This window comes from Balaenoptera acutorostrata, chromosome 9, assembly GCF_949987535.1.
Source record: "Balaenoptera acutorostrata chromosome 9, mBalAcu1.1, whole genome shotgun sequence".
In the NCBI taxonomy this organism is placed as follows: domain Eukaryota; kingdom Metazoa; phylum Chordata; class Mammalia; order Artiodactyla; family Balaenopteridae; genus Balaenoptera; species Balaenoptera acutorostrata.
In genome coordinates, this window is record NC_080072.1 from 42,647,298 (window position 1) to 42,673,856 (window position 26,559).

The 26,559-nt window shown below is 36.3% G+C and overlaps 2 protein-coding genes across 2 annotated transcripts in view; one reads left to right on the forward strand and one right to left on the reverse strand.

Annotated features, from left to right (window-relative positions):
- Nucleotides 1–257: 257 nt before the first annotated feature.
- The window catches only part of PDE3B (phosphodiesterase 3B), a 185,900-nt gene continuing 159,598 nt past the window's right edge, over nt 258–26,559 (reverse strand). The window contains exons 12-16 of the mRNA XM_007175153.2: nt 17,653–17,852; nt 10,829–11,032; nt 8,113–8,274; nt 4,462–4,717; nt 258–3,236 (exon numbers count right to left, since the gene is read on the reverse strand). Of these exons, the coding sequence (XP_007175215.2) occupies nt 3,022–3,236; nt 4,462–4,717; nt 8,113–8,274; nt 10,829–11,032; nt 17,653–17,852 (1,037 nt within the window). The 3' untranslated portion in view covers nt 258–3,021. The remainder of the gene's footprint in view (nt 3,237–4,461; nt 4,718–8,112; nt 8,275–10,828; nt 11,033–17,652; nt 17,853–26,559) is intronic.
- On the forward strand, nt 18,224–18,557 carry LOC103001809 (dynein light chain 1, cytoplasmic-like; the record flags this gene model as incomplete). Its single annotated transcript, XM_028164712.1, has 1 exon — nt 18,224–18,557. A coding segment is annotated over one exon (258 nt), but the record flags the coding sequence as incomplete, so codon positions are not given.

Sequence of the window (26,559 nt, forward strand, 5' to 3'; positions counted from 1 at the left end):
AAAGCTTTCGTCCCTGCTCCACATACCAGTCATCCCCACACACCCTCTAGAGCTGTTGACTGGCTTGGCAACTACAGTAAAGAAACCAGAGTTGGTTCTATTCGTCTCTTTTGTGAAGGTTGTTCCTATGAGATGATGCAATATAGACAGAAACCTAAGCAGTGCCAGAATTCCTAGGATTCTTGTAAAAATAAACAGAAAAATCCAACAGCACCAGCAGAGTGAGAATAGCATGAAACAGCCTTCAAATCATGAAATAACTTTAAAAAGTAGACTTTTATGGAGAAAAATGTCAGTAAGCACACAGATATTATAGCACTACAAGATTATTTCTAAGACCAGTGACTTAAAACAACAGCAAATTCATGATGAAAATGATTCTAATTAGAAAGTTAATCTGATTCAGTAATAACCAAAATAGGATCTGCAATATGACTTTCCACAATTTCTCAAGTAAGATTCCATCTAATAGTACTGTTTATACTTAACATACACTCACATTCATTTCTTACAATTTGTTAATTTAAGTTTCAGCAAGAATACTTTTTAGTGTTTGGGTTATCTTAATATATGCCAATTATTTTGTAAAGGCTAAATAATTTAAGGGTTAAATTACTTAAGTGAATTTTCAGTAATAGCATTTTTAACAGAATAAAAACATGCTTCTTTTGAGAAAATAAAAATATACACTAAACAACCCAATACAAAATTTTAATAAAATAGAAAGTAAGGAAATTTGAACCTTATTATGCACACATGCATGTGTGTGAATTTATATATATATGTAGTTTGCAATAGCAGAAATATACTTCTGCAGGATGTAAAAGGTACTCTAGAGAATGAGAAGCACAGGATATATACATTATAAGGGCAAACTCAATAAATTAGTTAAAATTTTATCACTCAGTAATGAGAGACCAGTTTACAGTGATGTGGCAATGGTAGCAAAAGTAGTAGGAAGGAGCTAGCACTCAATGTATCTAATAAATAAAGCTTAGTGATTCATTAAATATTATGATACTGTACAGGATCAAAACTTTCAACACTTATATAGATCTTTAACTAATATCTTTCAGATAAGCTAAATAATCTAGGTAGGTAAGAAATTGCCTGCTGACATCATATTTTAAAGGAATTACCTTGCATAGGGAAGTCTACTCAATACTCTGTTATGACCTATATGGGAATAGAATCTAAAAGAGTGATTCACTTTGCTGTACAGCAGAAACTATACCACAACATTGTAAATCAACTATACAATAAAAATTAATTTAAAAAAAGAATTACCTTGGAAAACTAAAAAAGCTTCATAAGAGCTGCACGGATCCAAAATATAATATAGTCTCCAAAAATAATGGAAAATATTGGTCTACCATCTTGCTATCATTCTGGCTGCACTTTATATCTGCAAAAAAATTTTCACAACTAGGGTATATATCTGGACCCTAACAAGTTTATAAACATTGTAAATATGGCCCATTTTCTTTGTAATTATCTTAATGTGCTTTTGTGTAAAATGATTTACTAAAATATATTTTTTTAAATATAAAAATTAAATAAGTACTCCCACCATTTACTTTATCTCAGAAATTAGACTTGCAGTTGAGCTCTAGAAGTATTGAGTAGTCATAGGTCATTTCATGTAGTCTCAAGGCAGAAGGAAAGTAACAGAAAGATGAGCATCAGTTTTACAGTAACACACAACACCCAAGATATGGATCTAAAGATTAAGCACATATTCAATTATTTATTCAATGTATGTGACCTTTAGAGCTCACGCTATTTCATTTGTTCTTTATCTTTGATAGGATTAATTGCATTTGATTTTTGTACTAAGGCGAAAGACAGACATCTCCTTTTCCTTGGCTTTAATTAGTCTCAAATTTAAGAAGAGAGAATAATGCTCATTTCATAAAAGGTTAACATCGATACTAGGACAATTTTTTTTCTTCTGACAAATCTGTGCTGTGTTTATATTAAAATAAATGTTTAAAAATACTAATCCTGAGCAAGAGTTAAAATAAGCACAGTTTTGACTAAAGAATAAAATTCCTTCATTGTTAAACCCAAACAGCTTTAAAATTCAACCATGGGATATAAAGTCAGTAAGACTGGAATTCAGACTTCTGATGTCCACGGCAAACCTGAATGCTCTGAGCAGAAAGAACACACACACATAGTAGATTAAAAAAAAAAAAAACAGTAAAAAGCATCAAAAATTGATGCACCTGGATTTTGTTAAATATAACAAAGGTTACTCAGTCCTTCATGGATAAACCTCGCTGGAGAACAGCACTGAACAGTATACTGCATTGAACAGATCCCTCAGAAAGGCCACGCTGGATTTCTTTTTTTTAGATAGGCACAGACTTTTCCCCCCCAAACATTCAAAGACATAAAAGACATATTTGGAAGTACAATATGAATCCTGTTTTTTGGTGGGGTTTTTTGTTTTTTGTTTTTGGGGTTTTTTTCAGCTGCGCTGCTCGGCTTGCAGGATCTTAGTTCCCTGACGAGGAATTGAACTCTACCAGGGATTCATGGCAGTGAAAGTTCCGAGTCCTATAACCACTGGACCGCCAGGGAATTCCCGGTTTTTTGTTGTTGTTGTTGTTGTTGCTGTTTTTTAATCCTGTCTTCAAGAAAGGAAGAAGTTCTGGACACTTAGGAAACTAAAGTGAGTCACTTGAGTTTTTAGTTATAGCTCCCGCCTCATGAAAAATAAGAGCCTTCTAGCCAGCAAAGCAGTATTATGACAAAGTATTAATATTTATACACCAGTAAAGGCATTAAGTAAGGGCTTGGCGACACAAGTCAACTGAAACCAAGCTCTAAGGATACTTTTGGTCCGTGTGGTGAAAGTGCATGGGAGTGGGAAACGGCCGGCACAGCAGGGATCCTCTCACAGTGTTAGGGCCTGTCCACCTGGGTGCAGGCAGTTCCAAGTCAGCGTGGTGAGCACTAGGCAATGACATCGACACTGAGCACGGCCCTCGGGCCTTCTTCAATATGCCTTTTCTTTTATTCCAACTGTCTCTCTTCCTCTTCATCTGCTTCTTCAATGACCTGAATCTCATCTCCTTGAGGTAAGGAAGAATTCTCCACCTGCAGTTTATTCCCATCAGCTTTACATTTCTCTTCTTCCTCTATGATTTCCTTCCATATCTTGTGGTTTTCGGTGAGATGGTGCATTAGCTGACAAAATATTCGCCGTCTGCCTTTCCTTCTTTGTGGTTCTGTGAAATTTAACACACGTGTATTCTAATCATAGCAATATGATTCAATCATTCAATAAATATCTGAGTGCCTGATATATATTCCAGGCATTTATCTAAGCACTGGGTTTAGAGTTATGATAAGATTAAAATAATCCTTGCACCATGGGGCTCTCTTTCTAGTGGGAAGACCAAGATAAGCAAAGAAGCAAGATACTTGTGTGTTAGATGGTGTTCAGTGTTACGGATAAAAATAAAGTAGAGAGGGGATTAGGGAAGATGGGGTGGGGTGGGAGTTTCAAGGAGAAGGGAGGATGGTACTGAAATTTCAAATGATAAATAACAATGCAAAGTTAAAAACCATCCTTTTTAGGGATTTTTTTTAATGTATTGAATTAAACACAATGATCAAAATTTTGGTGAGTACAAATAATTTTCAGAAGCCAGTCACCTTTCCCAAGATGACATCAGATGGTAATGCCATAAGATTACTCTTCACTATGCTACTCCTGAATACAAGGTAGGGTGGGGGAAGTACTTTGTTATCTTGTTCCAAGCTATCTTTTCTGTTCTGATTTATAGCATGTTTGGGAAACAAACAAAAAAATAATTAGCTAGATATAATTTAAATCCTACTTTAAGGAGCAAATAACTGACTTCATTTTTAGTTACAAAGGTGACAAATGTCTTTTTCATTTTCCATTTATACTCACTGATTTATATAGAAAAACTATGCATTACGGTTTGGTAGTTCAAAGCCATAATGACACAAAACTTGGTTTTCCTCTTAGAGTCAGAGAATGTGTATTTTCCTCTTCTCCCAACTGTGTTGAATGAACTATTTCCCAAGTCTATATGAAGGGCATGTTAACAGGGGAGGGTGGTGTGAAGAGGGGTTAGGCAAAGGAGGACTAGCCACTAGGACCAGCCCCCTCACATAAGTTCAGATTTGGCGACAGCCGCATCATGTGTGCACAGGTAGAGACTGCTGAAGAGCACTGGCTGGAGGACAGCACCTCCAGAGATGCTACTTTAACTAAGAATGCTTGTTGTGTGACAGCATTTGCGTGGTACCCAAGCAGTAGTTACTCAAAGGGAGACTGATCAGGCTGAACATTTAGATAGTACTTACTTAAGATATAACTACTGAATCTGTATCTTAAAAACAAAGATTCAAATCCGAATTAAATGGACATTTGCAGTTAATTAATCACATTAAAGAAATGATAGTATCCTTATATCTTACTAGGATTTAGGTTGTCTTCTATTTCTTCATCCTCTGTATCTAATTCTTCACCGTCTTCTTCATCATAACAACTTTCAGTATCATCATCCTCTTCTGCTTCTATCCACTGACCCGGTAGCAAACCAGCAGCATCATAGGAGTTACACAGGGGACCCACTATGTGAGTGATAAAAGATTCCTGGAGTTTTGCTAGTTGAGGAGAAGAACGATCCATGAAGGGACTGATGGGCAAACCAAGATTTGCTTCTTCATCTCCCTGATCATATTAAAAAGAAAAGTATACCTTTAACTGTTGAAATAACAACCACTGAGCTTTGTTAAAATTATCTTGAAGTTTTTTAATAAGCACAGTCTAACTCAAAATAATTTTTACAAAGAAGTATCAATGAAATTACTCTGTCATTCCAACTCAAAGAATTTCTCTACTATTTGAGAAATCCTAAACAAGACTTTATTCTCACACCCCCAGTCAACCAGTACGGTTGATATTCAGGTAGCAAGAAAAATATACATCTTTTAAAATAAATTCAGCAAATTTGCTAACAAGCCAAAATTATATTAATAGAATATATAAATTCTATATAAATTACCAAAATTCTGTAATATCAAATATAGATCCTCTTTCTCCTATGGGGAGATGGTAGAATGGAAACATTTTTGTTGTAGTTGTACCTCAAATGTACAGAGTTGAATTTTGCAAATGCTTTTCAATGCCCTCCCTTTTTTTCTAACAGCAGAACCCTTTAATGAATCTAAATCAGAAAACTCAATATGTAAAACAGACAAAAGTAGAGCTATTGTGGTTGAGGTGAGGATTCACCCCAGCTGACTGCCCTGTGATACCCTCCCACTTGTGGTCCCTAGGGTTCTGGAGAGCACAACTGGAGATCAGACAGATGTGGTTTCAAAACCTGCTTTTGCCACCTACTACCTGTGTGGTGCTGGGCAAGCTCTATGCCCAATTCATGTGTAAGATGTGAATAATAATCTACAGGGTTGCTATAGGATGAAAAGCAATATTATATAAAATGTTGAGCACAGGGCTGAGCAGTCCCCAAATGGTACTATTAACATTTTAGCGCCTACTGTCTGAACTGGTGGAGGGTGAATACTCTCCACAGTGTACAAGTTCTGCAGGCAAGCAGTGTCTATCTGTGCTGAGCCAACAGAGCCCTAAGGAGACAACCAGAAACTGTCCCATGATTAACTGTCCCATGATTAAAAATCTTATATGGCTTTATCTTCTGTGAGGATGAAAATTATTAATATTTACAAAAAATATCCAGGTGGGTTTATCCACAGGATTCTACAGTTTCATACATTTGACTTTTAAATAGGAGTTAGGCTTTTCTAAGCCCATGGCACATAATGGCTATAGGAATATATATAAAGATAGTATAATTAAGGTAATAAAAAGGTAAAAGGTTGGGCCAGGTTAGAAATTTGCATTCATATCTGAAGAAGGCTGAATAGCAGAACAAGACTGAGAAGGAATTCTGATGGTTTTGATGAGGGTTGATTTTCCTATAGGTTAGTACATTTAACCTTCACGACCACTGTGTGGTAGGGTTATCAGATGGCATTTTTGTCCTTTGACATAAGAATAATGAAACCTAGAAAGATTAAGTGAAACTGTCTGAAATATTATATTGCTTTTAGTGATCTGGAATTATAATAGTTTATTGAGCACTTATGTGTCAGGAACTGTTCTAAGAACTTTACATAAATTAATTCATTTGATCCTCACACAACCTTATGAGGTAGGTACTATCAATATTCCTATTTTCTCAATGAGGAAACTGAGGCACAGAAAAGTTAAGTAACTTACCCCAGGTCACATTGCTGGCAAGGAAGAGGAGCCAGGATTCAACCTCAGGCATGGCTTCCAAGTTTGTTTAATAAGAATTAATTCTCTATACTTTAAAAATATATTATAAAATGGGTCTAAATGAAATTTTCTAATGTTCTTTCACTGAATTAGTGGGTTTTCTAAAATTGGCATATACTACCACTTTCTTATTACCACTATTTGTACAGATAATATAAAGACAGCATTTTCCTTAGCATAAAATTCTTTTGTGAACATGAACTGAAGCCTGAGGCAGTCTTCAGTTATCTTTGAGAATGAGGATGGGAATATGCAAATACTACTATACCTACTGCAGTCTACAAATTAGGGTAAATATTTATAACCATTTATTACGCCAAATTACATATAATTTAGTTCAAATGTATCAGTGAAAAGTATTCTAAGATTGTTGCTAAGATTTTACTAATCTATTTTCATGATTACACAGTATGGTATTTTGTTGACTTGTAAACAGCAGAGTATACACTATTGTATTGGGATGTTTAGCTAAGGTGGGTGAAAGACACTACATTTACTGGTCATTCAATACAATCTGGGTGTGGCAAGGTATAACAGATAAGTGTGCAGTTTATAGGCTCAACTTCATCACTCCTACTAGAGTAGCAACTCATGGTAAAGAAAACCCTGTCACAGAAGTCTCACTTGGTAGACATCTTGATCTTTCCTGATTAGTAGGTCTAGTAAGGATTCCCAAGGAATGCAGTTCCAGTCAAGAGGATGTATTTGTTATTCCGGAGATAATGAAATATTAGGCTTCTGGGGAAATCAGTATTTTTCTACATTGTAGGGAGCCTCAAAATTGGACAGAAAAGTGGTAAAGACTGCAAAGTGGTAGGATTATTTTAAAGACAAGATTAAAAACATATGAGAAAAGAGCATGTTTATATTTTTGAAACTTGAAAGCTACTAAGTATCCACTTTGTCCCCATTTCTAGCACTAATTTCTTACCCTCTGCCAGGACTTTTAAAGAGTTGATGTATCTAAGGCAGTCTTTCTATAGCAGAGTTGAAAATGGGTTGATACTTTAAAAATACAATCTAAGTATACCCTGAGTCAATTAAACAACTTCTTTTGGAAATAAATTATCCTAGGTTATAGGTTTTCAGGATTGAAAGAGACCTTGGAATCAATATGTAGTCTTTCCTTAGTTCTAGACTGGAGTACATTCAACCCACTCCAGACTGGCAATAAACTATTTTTGTTTTAAAAATTTGAAGATTAATTTTTTGTTTATTTATTTATTGTTATTTTTAAAATTTTTGGCTGCGTTGGGTCTTTAGTTATGGCACGTGGGATCTTTCATTGTGGCGTGTGGGCTTCTCTCTGGTTGTAGTGTGTTGGTTTTCTCTCTCTAGTTGTGGCGCACAGGCTCCAGGGTGCACGGGCTCTGTAGTTGTGGCTCGCGGGCTGCAGAGTGCGTGGACTCTGTAGTTTGTGGCACGCGGGCTCTCTATTGAGGCGCGCGAGCTCAGTAGTTGTGGCATGTAGGCTTAGTTGCCCTGTGGCATGTGGGAGTTTAGTTCCCTGACAAGGGATCAAACCCACATCCCCTGCGTTGTAAGGCAGGTTCTTTACCACTGGACCACCAGGGAACTCCCTGTTTTTAAATTTTAGAAACAAAGGCAAAGGAGCTGAGAAAATATTAAGACCAGAGCAAATGCAACTCATTTTTGGTTAAAGCAACTCATTTCAAGCATTTAATGTAGCTATCCAAACCCAAAGGGTGGTGTCTTCAGATGGCAGCTCTTAAAAGTCCCACCAATCTCACGTTTCAACTTACCTGCTCGTAAAATTCATTGACAATGCCTTCTGTCCATTTCAAATGCAAGTCTCGAACTTTTGTTGGGCCATTTATATCTGCCAGTTTGATGCACACCTGGCATACTAACAGGCGATCATTTTCATTACTCCATTCTATACCATTACTGTTTACATCATTGGCCTAGTTTGGAAAAACAGAATTATTTTAGGTGCTGAGGGCACAGGAGTTTTTTGTTTTGGGGGGTTTTTTTTGGCCACCCCGCACGGCTTGTGGTATCTTAGTTCCCCAACCAGGGTTTGAAACCACGCCCTCGGCAGTGAAAGCGTGGAGTCCTAACCACTGGACTGCCAGGGAATTCCCCAGTTTTTTGTTGTTACCAAATTGTCTTAAAACTGTTTCCTGTCCAAAGGACAGGAAGGAATTTCAATAAATGCTTCTTTTAATTGGTTTGTGCCATAACATGTACCTCTATGGGTTACATTTCTCTTTGAAGTGTCATTTACAGTTTTGTTTCAATGGAAGTAGAGCACTGTACAAGCAGAACAACAAACCGTGGGTTTCAATATTTGTGATTACCAGAGAAAATTGTAATTTGTGTATATTATATATTATACACATTAGTATATAATACGATATAATATAAAATATAAATGTATATGCAAAAACAAATCATATAAGAATTATAACTATTTTTATCTCAAAAAGGAACACTTAAGGATCTAACTGTAAAAGACAATATGATATAGTTGAAAGAACACAAGTCTTAGAAGCTAATCTCTATGGTTTTAAATCCTGACTCAGAATGATTTACTAATTCATTGCGTAACGCTGGAAAAATTACTTAAGCTCCTTGAGTCCACCTTTCTTCATCTATAAAATAGGAAAAATCAATCTAGCCATATTGCCATGAGGATTAACAAATGAAAAATGCACAGTTCATAGTAAATGCTAACATTGTTATTTAAATAAATGCTAGTTATCAGGCAAATTACCATGCCTTTCAAGAACTCAAATTTCCTTTTGTAAGAAATAAAGTGAAGAGGCCAGATCAGTGGCTTTGGAACTTTTTTGTGATGGTAGATTTTTTTTGGCATCTACCCCCCTCTTTTTTCTTTTTTTTTGGCTCTGCTGCATAGCTTGAAGGATCTTAGTTCCCCGACCAGGAACTGAAGCAGGGCCACGGCCGTGAAAGCCCTGAGTCCTAACCACTGGACCACCAGGGAATTCCCTGGCATCCGCCTCTTTTGTTAAAGGAACTCTTATGTAGACCACCACTACAGAAAACAGTTAAAAGAAAGGCGAGCTCTTTAGATTGAAATTGTGTAGTCTAGGGAATTCCCTGGCTGTCCAGTGGTTAGGACTCCACACTTTCACTGCCGTGGCCCGGGTTCAATCTCTGGTCGGGAACTAAGATCCGTAAGCCTCGCCAGGAGGCCAAAAAAAAAAAAAGAAAGAAAGAAATTGTGTAGTCTAGAGCCCCACTCATGTGACATTTTTCTGAGAGACTACAGAACAGAAATCTCTGAGGAACACAGATTCAAAAGTTTTGGGCTAGATAATCTTTCACCTATAAAAACTTCTATTTACTCTGACTTAAGCCCTTAAATGAATTTTTATTAAATAAAAATAAAAGTTAATAGAGCTATACAGCGATGAAATAAGTTTAAAGAAATTTCAAATTTCTTGCTGATTTTTATAAACATTTTATAAATATCACAACAGTGACATATATAGGTCTCCTTCCAGGAGGTTGAATCTAGTACTCCTTTGATACCTGTTCCTCTACCCTGAAGGTACACCTTCCTTTAGGGCACACATGTTATCAAGAAAACGATTTCCTGCCTGCAAAAGGTGGGGCAGCCTTCCCTCAGGAATCTAAAGCAGTGGTTCTCAACATTTTTTCACCCCAACTTCTGAGGGATAGAACGTGCTCCCATTAGTACCATCACACAAGGGCAGTGATTCTCAATTCCATAGTGAATGTGAGCTCAGTGAGGACAGGGACTTCCATCTGTTCATTCCTTATTCTTCACTGGGACGATTGCATGCAGTGGGCAATCCCAATAAACAGTAGGTCAATGAGTGCCTTATTCTCACGTACTTCTCCAGTCCCACACCAGCCAGTTAAACACTTAATAATATAAAGGGAAACAGGTGCAGCAAAGTAGGCATAACTGGCTTCTTAGAAACACATCTTTAACTTCATAAAATGCCTTACCTGGCACTGTGCACAACTTTCTCAAATCTGTCCCTAAAAGCTTCAACTGACATAATTGGAAATGTAGCAAGCAATAGTATTTTTGGACATGTTATAATTTTTTTTAAAATATTGGCATATATATTGTATTATGTCAGATTTATCATGACTTCATGACTTCAGATTTATCATTCTAACTTAATGTTAAAAAGAATACCTTTTGGAATGGCCTAATCAGTTAGGTAATCTGATTGATAGAACCTGGCCATCCCCTAAAGAAAAGTAACTTTTCAATTACCAACCCGCTTTTTTGCCCAGTATAACTTCCTGTCCCCTTGTGCCTATAAAAGTCTTTCATTTTATACTGGTCCTTGGAGCTCCTTTCTGTTAGACTGGATATTGCCTGATTCAAATCAGCTTTTGATCAAATAAACTCTCAAAATTTAAAAAAAAACAAAACAAACAAAACTACCTTTTGTCAGTAACACTGACAATAATTTCTGCTTTTGAAACCAGGAATTAATTTGCGTAACAAACCTTGGCATTGAATTCAGCAAGGAAATCAAAATGCTTTTTAAGATCTGTGGCAAGGACTGCTTCAATGACTAAAAAACGAAAGCGCTTGAATTGCACATTATCAAGATTAAGAAGGAAGTTGTATTCTGGACGAGAAAGATACAGATTCCAGGCTGATGCAGCATGATGATTTTCCAGAACAGATCTGTCGTTGTACAAAACTGCCTAAAAAGGAATAAGAAAAATGAGGCAGGCATCTCAAAGATACTGAACTTTAATAATAAACAGAGTTAGGATCAGGTTGGAAGAATACAATGAGTACCTACTACATGCCAGGCATGTTAATACCTGTAAAGAAGGGCTGATAATTTTATAAATGAGTAGACTGAAGTGCAAAGAGGATAAGGTACACCTTTCCAGCATTCACAGCTAGTAAGCGAAAGGGTAATTTGTCTCCAGAGTTCATCTTTGCAGACACCACGCTGCCTACCAAGAGATGTAAAGTTGATATTTGAGGTCAACTTCATTAAATCAGTGAACCTTCTTAGATAAAGCTTCTGTTAATAAAGTCATTAGGGACAGAGAGAGCAGGTTTAGGGATATATTACTGTTCTTTAGCCAGCATGGAATGAACAATGGTGGTGACTGAAGGAGAGGAACCTGGAATACTGTGCATGGTGAGTCAGAGACCCACAGATATGAGAAGGGTACATCCTATACTCCCAACTGACACAGTGCCTGGGAGTCAGAGAAGTATCAAGCAGGTAAAAGCACAAATTCTCTGGTTCAAGTGGTGTAGATTTATTCACTATTTTTCCACTTCACTCTAGTGGAAGACCCTGAGGTACTACCTCAGTAGTCTAGGATTTGGGAATACAGATTTTAAAAACCACTGGATTATATAGAATTTTTAAAGCTTCTTCCATCTCTAACAAGCAAGCAATTTTTTAAATTATTAAATAAGCATAGTAATTATTAAAAGAACTCTCATAGCCAGTGCTAAAGGCTGAGTATAAAAATTAAAACATTGTCCCTATTTTCATAGAGCTTCCTGTCTAATGGAAAAGGACAGATAAAAATACTGCGCAATCTCAGTTAAGATGCATATTCTGAGCCTAATTAGATTGTTTTACATATTTGTGAAAATTAGCTATAGTCTAGATTTAAGCATAGATACTTACCATTTGATTTTTTTTTTACATCATTTATTTTTATGTTAGCAATGATATGATTTAAACTTTACAGTGAGTCATAAAAAGGCTGGAAACAATCTGTGCCCACCAATGGATGAATAAAGAAGATGTAATATATATGGACACAATGCAATATTTTTTAGCCATGAAAAAGAAGGAAATCCTGCCATGGGTGGACCTTGAGAGCATTATGCTAAGTGAGATAAGTCGGAGAAAGACAAATACTGTATGATATCACTTACGTATAATCTGAGACTGAACTCTAGATACAGCAGAACTAGGTAGTTACCAGAGGGTGGGGGAATTGGAAGATGGTGGTCTAAGGATACAAATGTGCAGTTTGAAGACAAGTTCTGGGGATCTAGTGTACAGCATTGTGATTATAATTAACAATACTATATTATATAATAAAAAGTTGCTAAGAGACTAGATCTTAAATGTCCTTACCACACACACAAAGTTAATTATGTGATGTGATGGAGGTGTTAGCTATCAGTATGGTGGTAATCATATTGCAATATACGTATCAAATTAAAACGTACATGTGAAACTTCAAAGACTTCCTAAGGGGTCAACTTGCATTTAATAGTGATTTAACTAATTCATGCTTAAGTCCAATAAAGACTGATAAATTATCAGAATAGCTTTGTTCATGAAGAAGTAATCAAACTCCCAGCTCAATAAACTACAATGTATAATGAGTGTCCTGTAAAGCTAGCTGACTTAAACTCTCAGCTAGTGAGATCAGTAAAAGAAAAAATTAGTAATTCAGAATTCCTGCAGCATCCAAATTACCCTTTGACATTACCAAAGAAATATAAAATGGGGACCAAAAGAAATCTGAGTCAATATTAGAATCTAGATATAATCACTATACTGGAAGCTTTAAAGACATGGTAAAAGTGGGAACGGATTGAGGAAAGGCCATCTAAGTCATTGCATAAGAAGGAAAAACCCACCTGGAGAATAAGTAGAAGGAGTCCCCTGCTGGACCCCAGTCAACTCTCTACCTCATGGCTGAGTGGAGGCAAGAATCATGGAGCAGTAAGGAGGCAAATTCTGCTTTAGAAGAATACTGGAAGCTTGCACTTAGAGCAACAAGCCAAGCTTAAACTCCGTGAGGAAAACATTCCAGGTAAAACAGATAATGAAGCCTCAGCTGGCTTTTACTGAGAGCGCCATGACAACTAGAAAAGGAAGACAGTTTCCCCCCTAATTTAGAGCTGCAGCAACTAACATCCTCTGAATTTTGCTAACGCAACTTGCTACCTGCTTTCTCTAGTTATGGATCCCATCCTTATCTCCACAAGCAAATACTTCTCTAACATGGCAAAGCAAATTAGTTGATCATAAAGTTTACTTTTACCCTCTGTGAGTCAAAAAGATTTGAAAAGGGGTTTAATACAAACTCTGACGGAATTAATCTTAACAAAAACCCATCAGACATAAAGACTTTGATCAAACAGGAAGACTATGCCAAATCTGAACTGAACAAACGTCTCCTTCTGAAACACAAGAAAAAGGAGGAAACAGAAAAATCTCTAGGTCATAGTCATAAGATTAAAGAAGGTATTTTAATTTTTCTGAATGAAAAATCTTGGATTAAGAAAGACTGTTTTCATTAAAAAAATAATATTCCTAACTTAAAAAAAAAATCCAATAGAGGCAGTAAACAAATTAGGTGCAGTAGAAAACAGTGAAGCTAATTTTTTTTTTTTTTTTGTAAAGAAGTACTTCTCTTTAAAGAAATAGTCTTGATGAACAGGTGTCATCTGGGTATTCCTTTACTCTCAAGTTCTGGGTTCTAAAATTTCTGGTAATCCCATTATCTTCTAAGACCCTTTGTCTTAGTTATCACCCTTGTTTTGCTAAAACACATTTTTATGTAACTTTCTCAGGATGGATGGAACATGATTTTTAAAAATCTTTGCATACCTGAGACTCTTCATTTTGCTCTTAACACTCAACTGTAGCTTAGCTGGATACAGAACTCTAACATGAAAATAATCCTTTTATGCCAGCACTATCTCCTCCCGTTTTACTTTTTTCCTAGCACTTATGTCATAATCATCTCTCTGTCTTTTACACACACACACTCGTTTTTTCTTGCTTTACTAGAATGTAAGTTCCATGGGGGCAGAATATTTTTTTTGCCTGTTTTGTTCAATACCATTGCCTAGAATAGTGCCCGTCCCACAGTATGCATCGAATAGCCTTGTGTATGTTTTATTGCTGAGTCTCTTTAATTGGGAAGGATGAGTAGGAATCCTGTGAACATGGATGGGGCCTGTTTACCTAGCAGGTTTTGCTTTAGAATTACCAGTGTGATTTCAAAAATGAGAAGGATTTACTCCGGAGTACTAAATCTCTCCTGGCCATTTTCTTCAATATCTAAGAGATGTGTTTTCTGCCTGGAAATAAATGCAGTAAATACAGTAGCTTTGCTTAAAGGTGTGTGGTGTGTGTTATATGAGAGGTGTGTGTGTGTAGAGCAGACAAGGGCAAATGGCATCAGGAGTCTCTAGGGTTCCACTTAGGCCTCAGCTCCCTTCTAGTATACTATAATCTCGTAATATTTGCCCACATGTTTTTCATTTTCCAGAAACAGTATGAAATTCTTTAACCTACTGGTGATAATATCCTCCCGCCAACTCCTCTCTGTTGTAATGAGCTTCATCCCTTACTATTATTTTGATCAGGAGGAAGAGGAGAAAATGTACTTGTTTAGTCACCATCTTGATCTATATTTGGGAGGACAAACATTTATGACTGTCTCAGATCTACAATTCTCAAAGTTTTGTTTACTTTTACCCCAAATCAAAATATTCTACAAACTCTAACATCTCAATCACTAATCTCCATCTTTCAGCCAACTATTCATTTGGAAATAGCTCAGAAATCTCTTAGAATTTTAATACTGACATCCCTCCAGGATAAAGCTGACTAAATATTTCCCCTTCTCTCATGGCAAGGATTCAAAATAATCCTCCTAAGTCTTCCCACACACTTCTCTTACCATGAGAATGAAGAATGCTTGATCCAGTTGGTGGTATTATACACTATTGTCCCTTTTTATCATATACCAGAGCAATAATATCTTTCACTATTTATGGCCTGATTAGACCTATTGAGCTTCCTAAGATGAGAGAGACTGCTTTATTACCTAATAAACAGGTTAGGCCTCAGGCTTTCACAAAAGAGTCCTTATCTCACAGGGACTAGCTGAAGAAGGTCTCAAGAATTTCATCACTTTGGGAACAATGGAGTATATTTCAGACAAGCTTAGCAGTCCTGCAGAGCAAAGAAATTAGGGATCCTTCAACATTCAGCAAATTTTTACTGAATGCCTTTTGTGTGCTAGGTACCATTCTAGGTATTAGGGAATAAAAGAGATAAAAATCCCTGCCCTCTTGGAAACTTATACTCCTCTGAGAGGCATGGAATAAACAAAATACACAAGCAAAATACATAGTATGCTAAATGACCATTGTTATGATCAGGGGAGGAACATAATGAGTGCCAGGGAGGGGCTTTTGAAATTTCAGGTGGAAAGAAGTGACAAAGTGAGCTATATATTGGGTTGGCCAAAAACTTCGTTAGGGTTTTTTGTAAGATGTTACAGAAAAACGCAAGTGAACTTTTTGGCTAACCCAATATATGTCTGGGGAAAGAGCACTCTGGGCAGAGAGAACAGAAACTGACCAGGTTCTTAGAAAGGGAGTGTGCCAGCACATAGAAGGAAACAGCAAGGAGGCCAGTGAGGCTAGATCTGAGTGAATTTAAAAAGGAGAATTACTGGGGGCTAAATCGCGCAGGGCCTTCTGAGCCACTGTAATGACTGTCTTTTACTAGGAATGAGGGCTTGGAACACAGAGTGATGTAATGCACATTTAAACAGGGCCACTCTGGCTGCTATGTGTTGAAACCAGACTGAAGGGGAGCAGGAAGTAAGCAAGGAGACTAGGTAAAAGGCTATACTTTTTCATAGCTGAACTCTGATCAATTTCCTTTCCAGTCCAGCCCTTTCCATTGCTTCATCTCTTGGCAGTCCTTAACAATGAGAATTTAGAAATAACACATAGTTACTGATTGTGTCCAGACTTCATGTTTGTATTTTGATCAGGACAACAGTTTTGAGTATACAACTTATATAAATTACATTCATGTGTCATTGTTTTCAATTATCTGCATGCAACACAAGTAACACTAGAATTCACTAACTTGTAATATCCTTGAAGAAGAGGTAATAAACAAGTCTGACTCACCTATACTCAAAGCTAATAAAGAGAGAATGAAAGCAGAGGGTGGAACAGAATAGTGAATAATTTCTGTCTACATGATATCTGATTCAGTAGATAACTTTCCAAATGTTATCTCTTTTAAATTCATTTAAAAGTTACCTGTGGAAATCATGAGCTATGAAGAGATGAAGTCTAACTGGAGAAAATGAATTACATAGCACTTTTAATCTTCTCTTTCTCTCTGAATCCTCTTCTTGTTCTGGGTAGAGAATCTATCTCCTATATTTTAAGTAGTGGGAGTGTGTGAGAGAAATGAGAAAAGGAACACAGAGAATGGCTATAAGAGATGAAAGAATCAGAACTGAGTTTTGAACATAGAGCAACAAAGTGAGGAAGTAAGATGAATTCAGCAATCATTGACAACTTGCTCTTTGTAATGCAGGCAGGCAGAAATACAAAGCTGACATTTCAGGAATCACCAGCCTAAACAAAAATTCACAACCACACTAAATTCTGCTTAAAACCAAGTACAGTCATCCCTTAGCATTTGCAGGGAATTGGTTCTAAGACCCCTGCAGATGCTCAAGTCCCTTAATAAAATGATGTAATATTTTCATATAACCTACGCATATCCCCTGTATACTTTAAATCTTCTCTAGATTACTTATAATACCTAATACAATGTAAATAGTTGCCAGTATGCAGCAAATTCCAAGTTTTGCTTTTTGGAACTTTCTGGGATTTTTTAAATTTTCAAACATTTTTGATCTGCAGTTGATCGAATCCATGGAGGCAGAACCCCTGGATATGGAGGGCTGACTGTATTTAGTTCCAAGTCCTAATGTTTAAAGTCATCGCAATTACAGTATCCATTTGTTGGGAACTCCTACCTCTTATGCAAATTGTGACCCTAAAGGAATCTTGCACCTTATCAGCTGTACTGAATACAAAAATAATGTACTAGAAGATTTTTTACATACATGAATATATGCAGACCTAAAAGACTTAGAGTCTGCATATTATGGTATGTCTTAGAGAAAAAAAAGAGGACAACAACAAAAATAATAACAGTTCTCAGTCATTATAGCTTTTAGGCATATGAAGGATCTTGCTAGAAGGAAGAGTAAGTCTTACATCTAGTCAAAGTCTTATCAATTTGATCAAAGGCAAAGATTTTGACAGCGAAGACTCCAGAATTTCATAAAAGTAGCGAATTACTCTTTCAGGAACATTTTATTTATTTTCCAGTTGAAGATGATTTTTCCCTAATTCTTCAGCACATGTCATATCACTGCTGTGAGTTATTCTCCAATGGCCAAATGATTCAATTGAAGAATGGTTTACAAAGGGAAATACAGTATGGCTGTAAAATTTCAGAATCACTCAAACTTTCTGAAAAAGTAGTTCCTACCTGAGGGGCATTTGTAGCCACTAGAAATGCATTTGTCCGCCCTGGGTGGTCGTAATCATGCATGGCAGCTGCCACATACAGAGCCATCAATTCCAGTGCAGGAATGTTTGAAGACAGGCAGCCATAGCTCTCATCTGGAATAGAGCAACTCCTCGAAGAAATGTAAGTGATTCGCCCAGGGTTAATTCTACCGTTAGAATCTGAGGAACAAGCAAAATAACCCAGCATTACACATAACATCCTCACAAGGAGGCTAAGGAGGAGATTCCCATACCTAAGAAATAGACTCTATTTATAAACATGGACATAAAATAGTATACTATTTCCAACATACATGCTAATAGAGAGGAACAGTGTTAAATACGACCCTGAAGTCACTTACTTTACAGGACATGACAGGATTCTCATGATGCTCTGTTACTCAAGCTAGTGATAATTTTTAAGAACCTCTGACTGATAGATGCGCTATGGCTTCAGTAGGGACCGCTCCTCTCGAAGGGTCTGAGCCTCGCCAGCCCCTCCCCCAGGAGACCGTTGCAGTGGGCCAGCCCCTGCTCTTTGATAACCATGTGTGACCGTGATCAAAAATGCCGATATGTCGGAGGAGATGCAGCAGGACTCGGTGGAGTGTGCTACTCAGGCATTGGAGGAATATAGTATAGAGAAGGGCATGGCGGCCCATATCAAGAAGCAGTTTGACAAGAAGTATAACCCCACCTGGCACTGCATCGTGGGGAGGAACTTCGGTAGTTATGTGACACATGAAACCAAACACTTCATCTACTTCTACCTGGGCCAAGTGGCCATTCTCCTGTTCAAATCTGGTTAAAAGCAGGGACTGTGCCACACACCCAGTGATCCATCCAAAAACAAGGACTGCAACCTAAATTCCAAATACCAGAGACTGAAATCTTCAGCCTTGCCTAAGGGAACAAACACCTCGATCTTTATTATGTTGTTTTGTACAGGGCATTCTCTGTACTAGTTTGTTGTGGTTATAAAGCAATTAGCAAAACAGCTTATATTTGTATTTATTTTCTATTCCATACCTCTCTGCCCCATGTTTTTTCTCTTCAAAATCCATTCCTTTAAAGAAATAAATGTGTTGGAGAAGTGTGTATTTAAAAAAAAAAAAAAAAAGCCAAACCTCTGATTTTCTAAACATTTGTTATTTAATGGTTAGATATAATGGCCGGGGTAACAGGAAAAACCAACCTAGAGAATAACGTTTTATGAAATAGTATAGAGACTTAGGAATTTAATATATTAACAAAGTAAGCTTTTCAACATAGATGCTTTTCAAATCTTATCCAGATAGATTACCTTTCATTTGTAACCCTGACTACAACCCTTCTTCCTCTTCTTTTTCCTTCCATGAAGCCCCTTATAAAATACTGTAAAGAAAAACTATGAAAACCGAAAAGGCATGGAAAACTGAGGAATGACTCAGTCAATATAACTCTTTTTATCTTCTAGCTAGAAACAGTGTTTTCACTATCAGCACTGTGCTTTTGATGTCCTTAATATCTTATATTTGTTTCTTCCTTTTTTGTAATTGGGTGGCTGTCTCCATTTATAGTCACTAGATTGTTTTTGCTAAAGGGATCTTAAAGTATTAAGAAGGAAATAATAAACTATATTGAGAGTAGACAGCAAGTAAAACCACAAAGATATTAGAGAGATACTAAATTTCATTGGTGTGTTCACCAGTGGAAACTCAGAATAATATCCTGGCTTGTCAAAGTCCAAAAGGACTTTATCATAGTTTAGTTCACTCAATATTTGCAATCACAAGAATGTTTTAACATAATGACTTTAACACACACTATTGATAATTATAAAGATACGTAATTATTTTCATGCTGTTTATATTTTGTACCTAAATTGAGTTTTAGAATTACCCACACTAGAGCTACTTTTAAAAATAATTATAAAAAGTAAAAACAAGACAGTTAAATGTATGGATAAAGATATATTTAAACATTCAAATTTCTGATAAGATTTTAATTACCAATATCAGAGTCAATAACTTCAATTTTTCCTGCATTATATGCGTTCTGTATTTCCCCTCGAATTTAAAATATATTCATAAAATATCAAAAATGGCAAAAAAATCCTTTTAAACTCAATAATTACTTAGCATTGACATATTAGGATCTTAATACATTAGTTTGTATATATTTAACATGAAATTAGTAGTATAAAAAAGAAAATAGATGGCAAGGACAACTAAACATAACTACTATAGATCCCATTTAAAAGGAGGCCTCACGGGACTTCCCTGGAGGTCCAGTGGTTAAGACTTTGCCTTCCAATGCAGGGGGTGCGGGTTCAATCCCTGACTGGGGAGCTTAAGATCCCACATGCCAAAAAACCAAAACATAAAACAGAAGCAATACTGTAACAAATTCAATACAGACTTTTAAAATGGTCCACATCAAAAAAAAAAAAATCTTTAAAAAATTAAATAAATAAAATAAAAGCAGGCCTCAGTAAAAGGCATCCAGATTGAAAAGGAAGAGGTAAAACTACCTCTATTTGTAAATGACATGATCTTGTATACAGAAAAATCCTAAAAAATCCACTGGAAAACTATTAGAACTAATAAATGAGATCATAAAGGTTGCAGGGTACAAGAACAATATGCAAAAAATAAATTTTATTTCTTCATACTAGGAATGAATAATCAAAAAATGAGCCCAAGAAAGCAATTCCATTTACGCTAGCATCAAAAAGAATAAAATACTTAGGAATAAATTTAACAAAAGAAGTGCAAAACCAGTATTCTGAAAACTAAAAAATATTGTTGAAAGAAATTAAATAAGACTTAAATAAGTAGAAAAATACCCACGTTCATGGTTCAGGAGACTTAATATTGTTAAGATAGCAATACTCCCCAAAATGATCTATGGTTCAACACAATCCCTACCAAAATCCCAGCTGGCTTTTTTGGTACAAGAGATATAGAAGCTGGCCCTAAAATTCATATGGAAATGCAAGAGATCCAGATTAGCCAAAACAATCTTGAGAAAGAAGAAGAATTTTGAAGTTTACTACAAAGCTTTAGTAACAAAGATTGCATGGTACTGGCATAAGGATAGACACATAGATCAATGGAATAGAATTGAGAGTCCAGAAATAAATCCTCATATATATGGTCAATTGCTTTTGGACAAGGGTGCCAAGACCTTGTTGAGAGCCAACTATGCCCTGCGTGATGCAAAGCACTTTCATACATGTTGTTTCATTTAATGCTCACATCTTAAAAGGTAGAAACTGATTTTATAACATTTAAGAGCCAACCATGTACAGAATATATAAAGAAATTTTTTCAACAAACGGTGCTGGGACAACTAGATATCCATGTGCTAAAGAATGAATGTTGGACCTCTTCCTTATTTCATCCCCCCAAATTAGTTCCAATGGATCCTAGACCTAAACTGAAGAGCCAGCTATAACTATGAAACTCTTGGAAGAAAACATAGTAAATCTTCATGACCTTGAGTTACACAAACCCTTCTTAGATATGACACCAAAACCATGAGTAATGAAAGAAAAAATAAGATAAATTAAACTTCATCAAAATTAAAAGCTTCTGTGCGTCAACAGACACTATCAAAAAAGTGCAAAGACAACACAATGTGAGAAAATAGCAAATCATAAATCTACTGAGATACTTGTATCCAGAATATATAAAGAACTTCTACAACTCAGTAGTGAAAAGACAAATGACCAAATTTTTAAATGGACAAAGGACAAAGAAGATATACAAATGGGAAGAAAAACTACAATCCTGCAGCCTGTGGACCAAAAACCACAGTTACAGAAAGATAGAGAAGATGAAAAGGCAGAGGGCTATGTACCAGATGAAGGAACAAGAAAAAACCCCAGAAAAACAACTAAATGAAGTGGACATAGGCAACCTTCCAGAAAAAGAATTCAGAATAATGATAGTGAAGATGATCCAGGACCTCGGAATAAGAATGGAGGCAAAGATTGAGAAGATGCAAGAAATGATTAACAAAGACCTAGAAGAATTAAAGAACAAACAAACAGAGATGACCAATACAATAACTGAAATGAAAACTACACTAGAAGGAATCAATAGCAGAATAACTGAGGCAGAAGAACGGATAAGTGACCTGGAAGACAGAATGGTGGAATTCACTGCTGCGGAACAGACTAAAGAAAAAAGAATGAAAAGAAATGAAGACAGCCTAAGAGACCTCTGGGACAACATTAAACGCAACAACATTCGCATTATAGGGGTCCCAGAAGGAGAAGAGAGAGAGAAAGGACCAGAGAAAATATTTGAAGAGATTATAGTCGAAAACTTCCCTAATATGGGAAAGGAAATAGCCACCCAAGTCCAGAAAGTGCAGAGAGTCCCATACAGAATAAACCCAAGGAGAAACACGCCGAGACACATAGTAATCAAAGTGGCAAAAATTAAAGACAAAGAAAAATTACTGAAAGCAACAAGGGAAAAACGACAAATAACATACAAGGGAACTCCCATAAGGTTAACAGCTGATTTCTCAGCAGAAACTCTGCAAGCCAGAAGGGAGTGGCATGATATACTTAAAGTGATGAAAGGGAAGAACCTACAACCAAGATTACTCTACCCAGCAAGGATCTCATTTAGATTTGATGGAGAAATCAAAAGCTTTACAGACAAGCAAAAGCTAAGAGAATTCAGCACCACCAAACCAGCTTTACAACAAATGCTAAAGGAACTTCTCTAAGTGGGAAACACAAGAGAAGAAAAGGACCTACAAAAACAAACCCAAAACAATTAAGAAAATGGTCATAGGAACATACATATCGATAATTACCTTAAACGTGAATGTATTAAATGCCCCAACCAAAAGACATAGACTGGCTGAATGGATACAAAAACAAGACCCATATATATGCTGTCTACAAGAGACCCACTTCAGACCCAGGGACACATACAGACTGAAAGTGAGGGGATGGAAAAAGATATTCCATGCAAATGGAATTCAAAAGAAAGCTGGAGTAGCTATACTCATATCAGATAAAATAGACTTTAAAATAAAGAATGTTACAAGAGACAAGGAAGGACACTACATAATGATCCAGGGATCAATCCAAGAAGAAGATATAACAATTATAAATATATATGCACCCAACATAGGAGCACCTCAATACATAAGGCAACTGCTAACAGCTATAAAAGAGGAAATCAACAGTAACACAATAATAGTGGGGGACTTTAACACCTCACTTACACCAATGGACAGATCATCCAAAATGAAAATAAATAAGGAAACAGAAGCTTTAAATGACACAATAGACCAGATAGATTTAATTGATATATATAGGACATTCCATCCAAAAACAGCAGATTACACGTTCTTCTCAAGTGCGCACGGAACATTCTCCAGGATAGATCACATCTTGGGTCACAAATCAAGCCTCAGTAAATTTAAAAAAATTGAAATCATATCAAGCATCTTTTCTGACCACAATGCTATGAGATTAGAAATGAATTACAGGGAAAAAAACGTAAAAAAGACAAACACATGGAGGCTAAACAATACGTTACTAAATAACCAAGAGATCACTGAAGAAATCAAACAGGAAATAAAAAAATACCTAGAGACAAATGACAATGAAAACACGACGACCCAAAACCTATGGGATGCAGCAAAAGCGGTTCTAAGAGGGAAGTTTATAGCTATACAAGCCTACCTAAAGAAACAAGAAAAATCTCAAGTAAACAATCTAACTTTACACCTAAAGAAACTAGAGAAAGAAGAACAAACAAAACCCAAAGTTAGCAGAAGGAAAGAAATCATAAAGATCAGAGCAGAAATAAATGAAATAGAAACAAAGAAAACAATAGCAAAGATCAATAAAACTAAAAGTTGGTTCTTTGAGAAGATAAACAAAATTGATAAGCCATTAGCCAGACTCATCAAGAAAAAGAGGGAGAGGACTCAAATCAATAAAATCAGAAATGAAAAAGGAGAAGTTACAACAGACACCGCAGAAATACAAAACATCCTAAGAGACTACTACAAGCAACTTTATGCCAATAAAATGGACAACCTGGAAGAAATGGACAAATTCTTAGAAAGGTATAACCTTCCAAGACTGAACCAGGAAGAAACAGAAAATATCAACAGACCAATCACAAGTAATGAAATTGAAACTGTGATTAAAAATCTTCCAACAAACAAAAGTCCAGGACCAGATGGCTTCACAGGTGAATTCTATCAAACATTTAGAGAAGAGCTAACACCCATCCTTCTCAAACTCTTCCAAAAAATTGCAGAGGAAGGAACTCTCCCAAACTCATTCTATGAGGCCACCATCACCCTGATACCAAAACCAGACAAAGACACTACAAAAAAAGAAAATTACAGACCAATATCACTGATGAATATAGATGCAAAAATCCTCAACAAAATACTAGCAAACAGAATCCAACAACACATTAAAAGGATCATACACCACGATCAAGTGGGATTTATCCCAGGGATGCAAGGATTCTTCAATATACGCAAATCAATCAATGTGATACACCATATTAACAAATTGAAGAATAAAAACCATATGATCATCTCAATAGATGCAGAAAAAGCTTTTGACAAAATTCAACACCCATTTATGATAAAAACTCTCCAGAAAGTGGGCATAGAGGGAACCTACCTCAACATAATAAAGGCCATATATGACAAACCCACAGCAAACATCATTCTCAATGGTGAAAAACTGAAAGCATTTCCTCTAAGATCAGGAACGAGACAAGGATGTCCACTCTCACCACTATTATTCAACATAGTTCTGGAAGTCCTAGCCACGGCAATCAGAGAAGAAAAAGAAATAAAAGGAATACAAATTGGAAAAGAAGAAGTAAAACTGTCACTGTTTGCGGATGACATGATACTATACATAGAGAATCCTAAAACTGCCACCAGAAAACTGCTAGAGCTAATTAATGAATATGGTAAAGTTGCAGGTTACAAAATTAATGCACAGAAATCTCTTGCATTCCTATACACTAATGATGAAAAATCTGAAAGAGAAATTATGGAAACACTCCCATTTACCATTGCAACAAAAAGAATAAAATACCTAGGAATAAACCTACCTAGGGAGACAAAAGACCTGTATGCAGAAAACTATAAGACACTGATGAAAGAAATTAAAGATGATACCAACAGATGGAGAGATATACCATGTTCTTGGATTGGAAGAATCAACATTGTGAAAATGAGTATACTACCCAAAGCAATCTACAGATTCAATGCAATCCCTATCAAATTACCAAGGGCATTTTTTACGGAGCTAGAACAAATCATCTTAAAATTTGTATGGAGACACAAAAGACCCCGAATAGCCAAAGCAGTCTTGAGGCAAAAAAATGGAGCTGGAGGAATCAGACTCCCTGACTTCAGACTATACTACAAAGCTACAGTAATCAAGACAATATGGTACTGGCACAAAAACAGAAACATAGATCAATGGAACAAGATAGAAAGCCCAGAGATTAACCCACGCACCTATGGTCAACTAATCTATGACAAAGGAGGCAAAGATATACAATGGAGAAAAGACAGTCTCTTCAATAAGTGGTGCTGGGAAAACTGGACAGCCACATGTAAAAGAATGAAATTAGAATACTCCCTAACACCATACACAAAAATAAACTCAAAATGGATTAGAGACCTAAATATAAGACTGGCCACTATAAAACTCTTAGAGGAAAACATAGGAAGAACACTCTGACATAAATCACAGCAAGATCTTTTTCGATCCACCTCCTAGAGTAATGGAAATAAAAACAAAAATAAACAAGTGGGACCTAATGAAACTTCAAAGCTTTTGCACAGCAAAGGAAACCATAAACAAGACGAAAAGACAACCCTCAGAATGGGAGAAAATATTTGCAAATGAATCAACGGACAAAGGATTAATCTCCAAAATATATAAACAGCTCATTCAGCTCAATATCAAAGAAACAAACACCCCAATCCAAAAATGGGCAGAAGACCTAAATAGACATTTCTCCAAAGAAGACATACAGACGGCCACGAAGCACATGAAAAGATGCTCAACATCACTAATTATTAGAGAAATGCAAATCAAAACTACAATGAGGTATCACCTCACTCCTGTTAGAATGGGCATCATCAGAAAATCTACAAACAACAAATGCTGGAGAGGGTGTGGAGAAAAGGGAACCCTCTTGCACTGTTGGTGGGAATGTAAATTGATACAGCCACTATGGAGAACAATATGGAGGTTCCTTAAAAAACTAAAAATAGAATTACCATATGACCCAGCAATCCCACTACTGGGCATATACCCAGAGAAAACCGTAATTCAAAAAGACACGTGCACCCGAATGTTCATTGCAGCACTATTTACAATAGCCAGGTCATGGAAGCAACCTAAATGCCCATCAACAGACGAATGGATAAAGAAGTTGTGGTACATATATACGATGGAATATTATTCAGCCATAAAAAGGAACGAAATTGAGTCATTTGTTGAGAAGTGGATGGATCTAGAGACTGTCATACAGAGTGAAGTAAGTCAGAAAGAGAAAAACAAATATCGTATGTTAATGCATGTATGTGGAACGTAGAAAAATGGTACAGATGAGCCAGTTTGCAGGGCAGAAGTTGAGACACAGATGTAGAGAATGGACATATGGACACCAAGGGGGGAAAACTGCGATGAGGTGGGGATGGTGATGTGCTGAATTGGGCGATTGGGATTGACATGTATACACGGATGTGTATAAAACTGATGCCTAATAAGAACCTGCAGTATAAAAAAACAAACAAAACAACTAATACTAAACTTTCATTGGGTTATTTGTATGGAAATATGTTAATATAAATGTTTCAGACATTACATGAAATTTCTAAA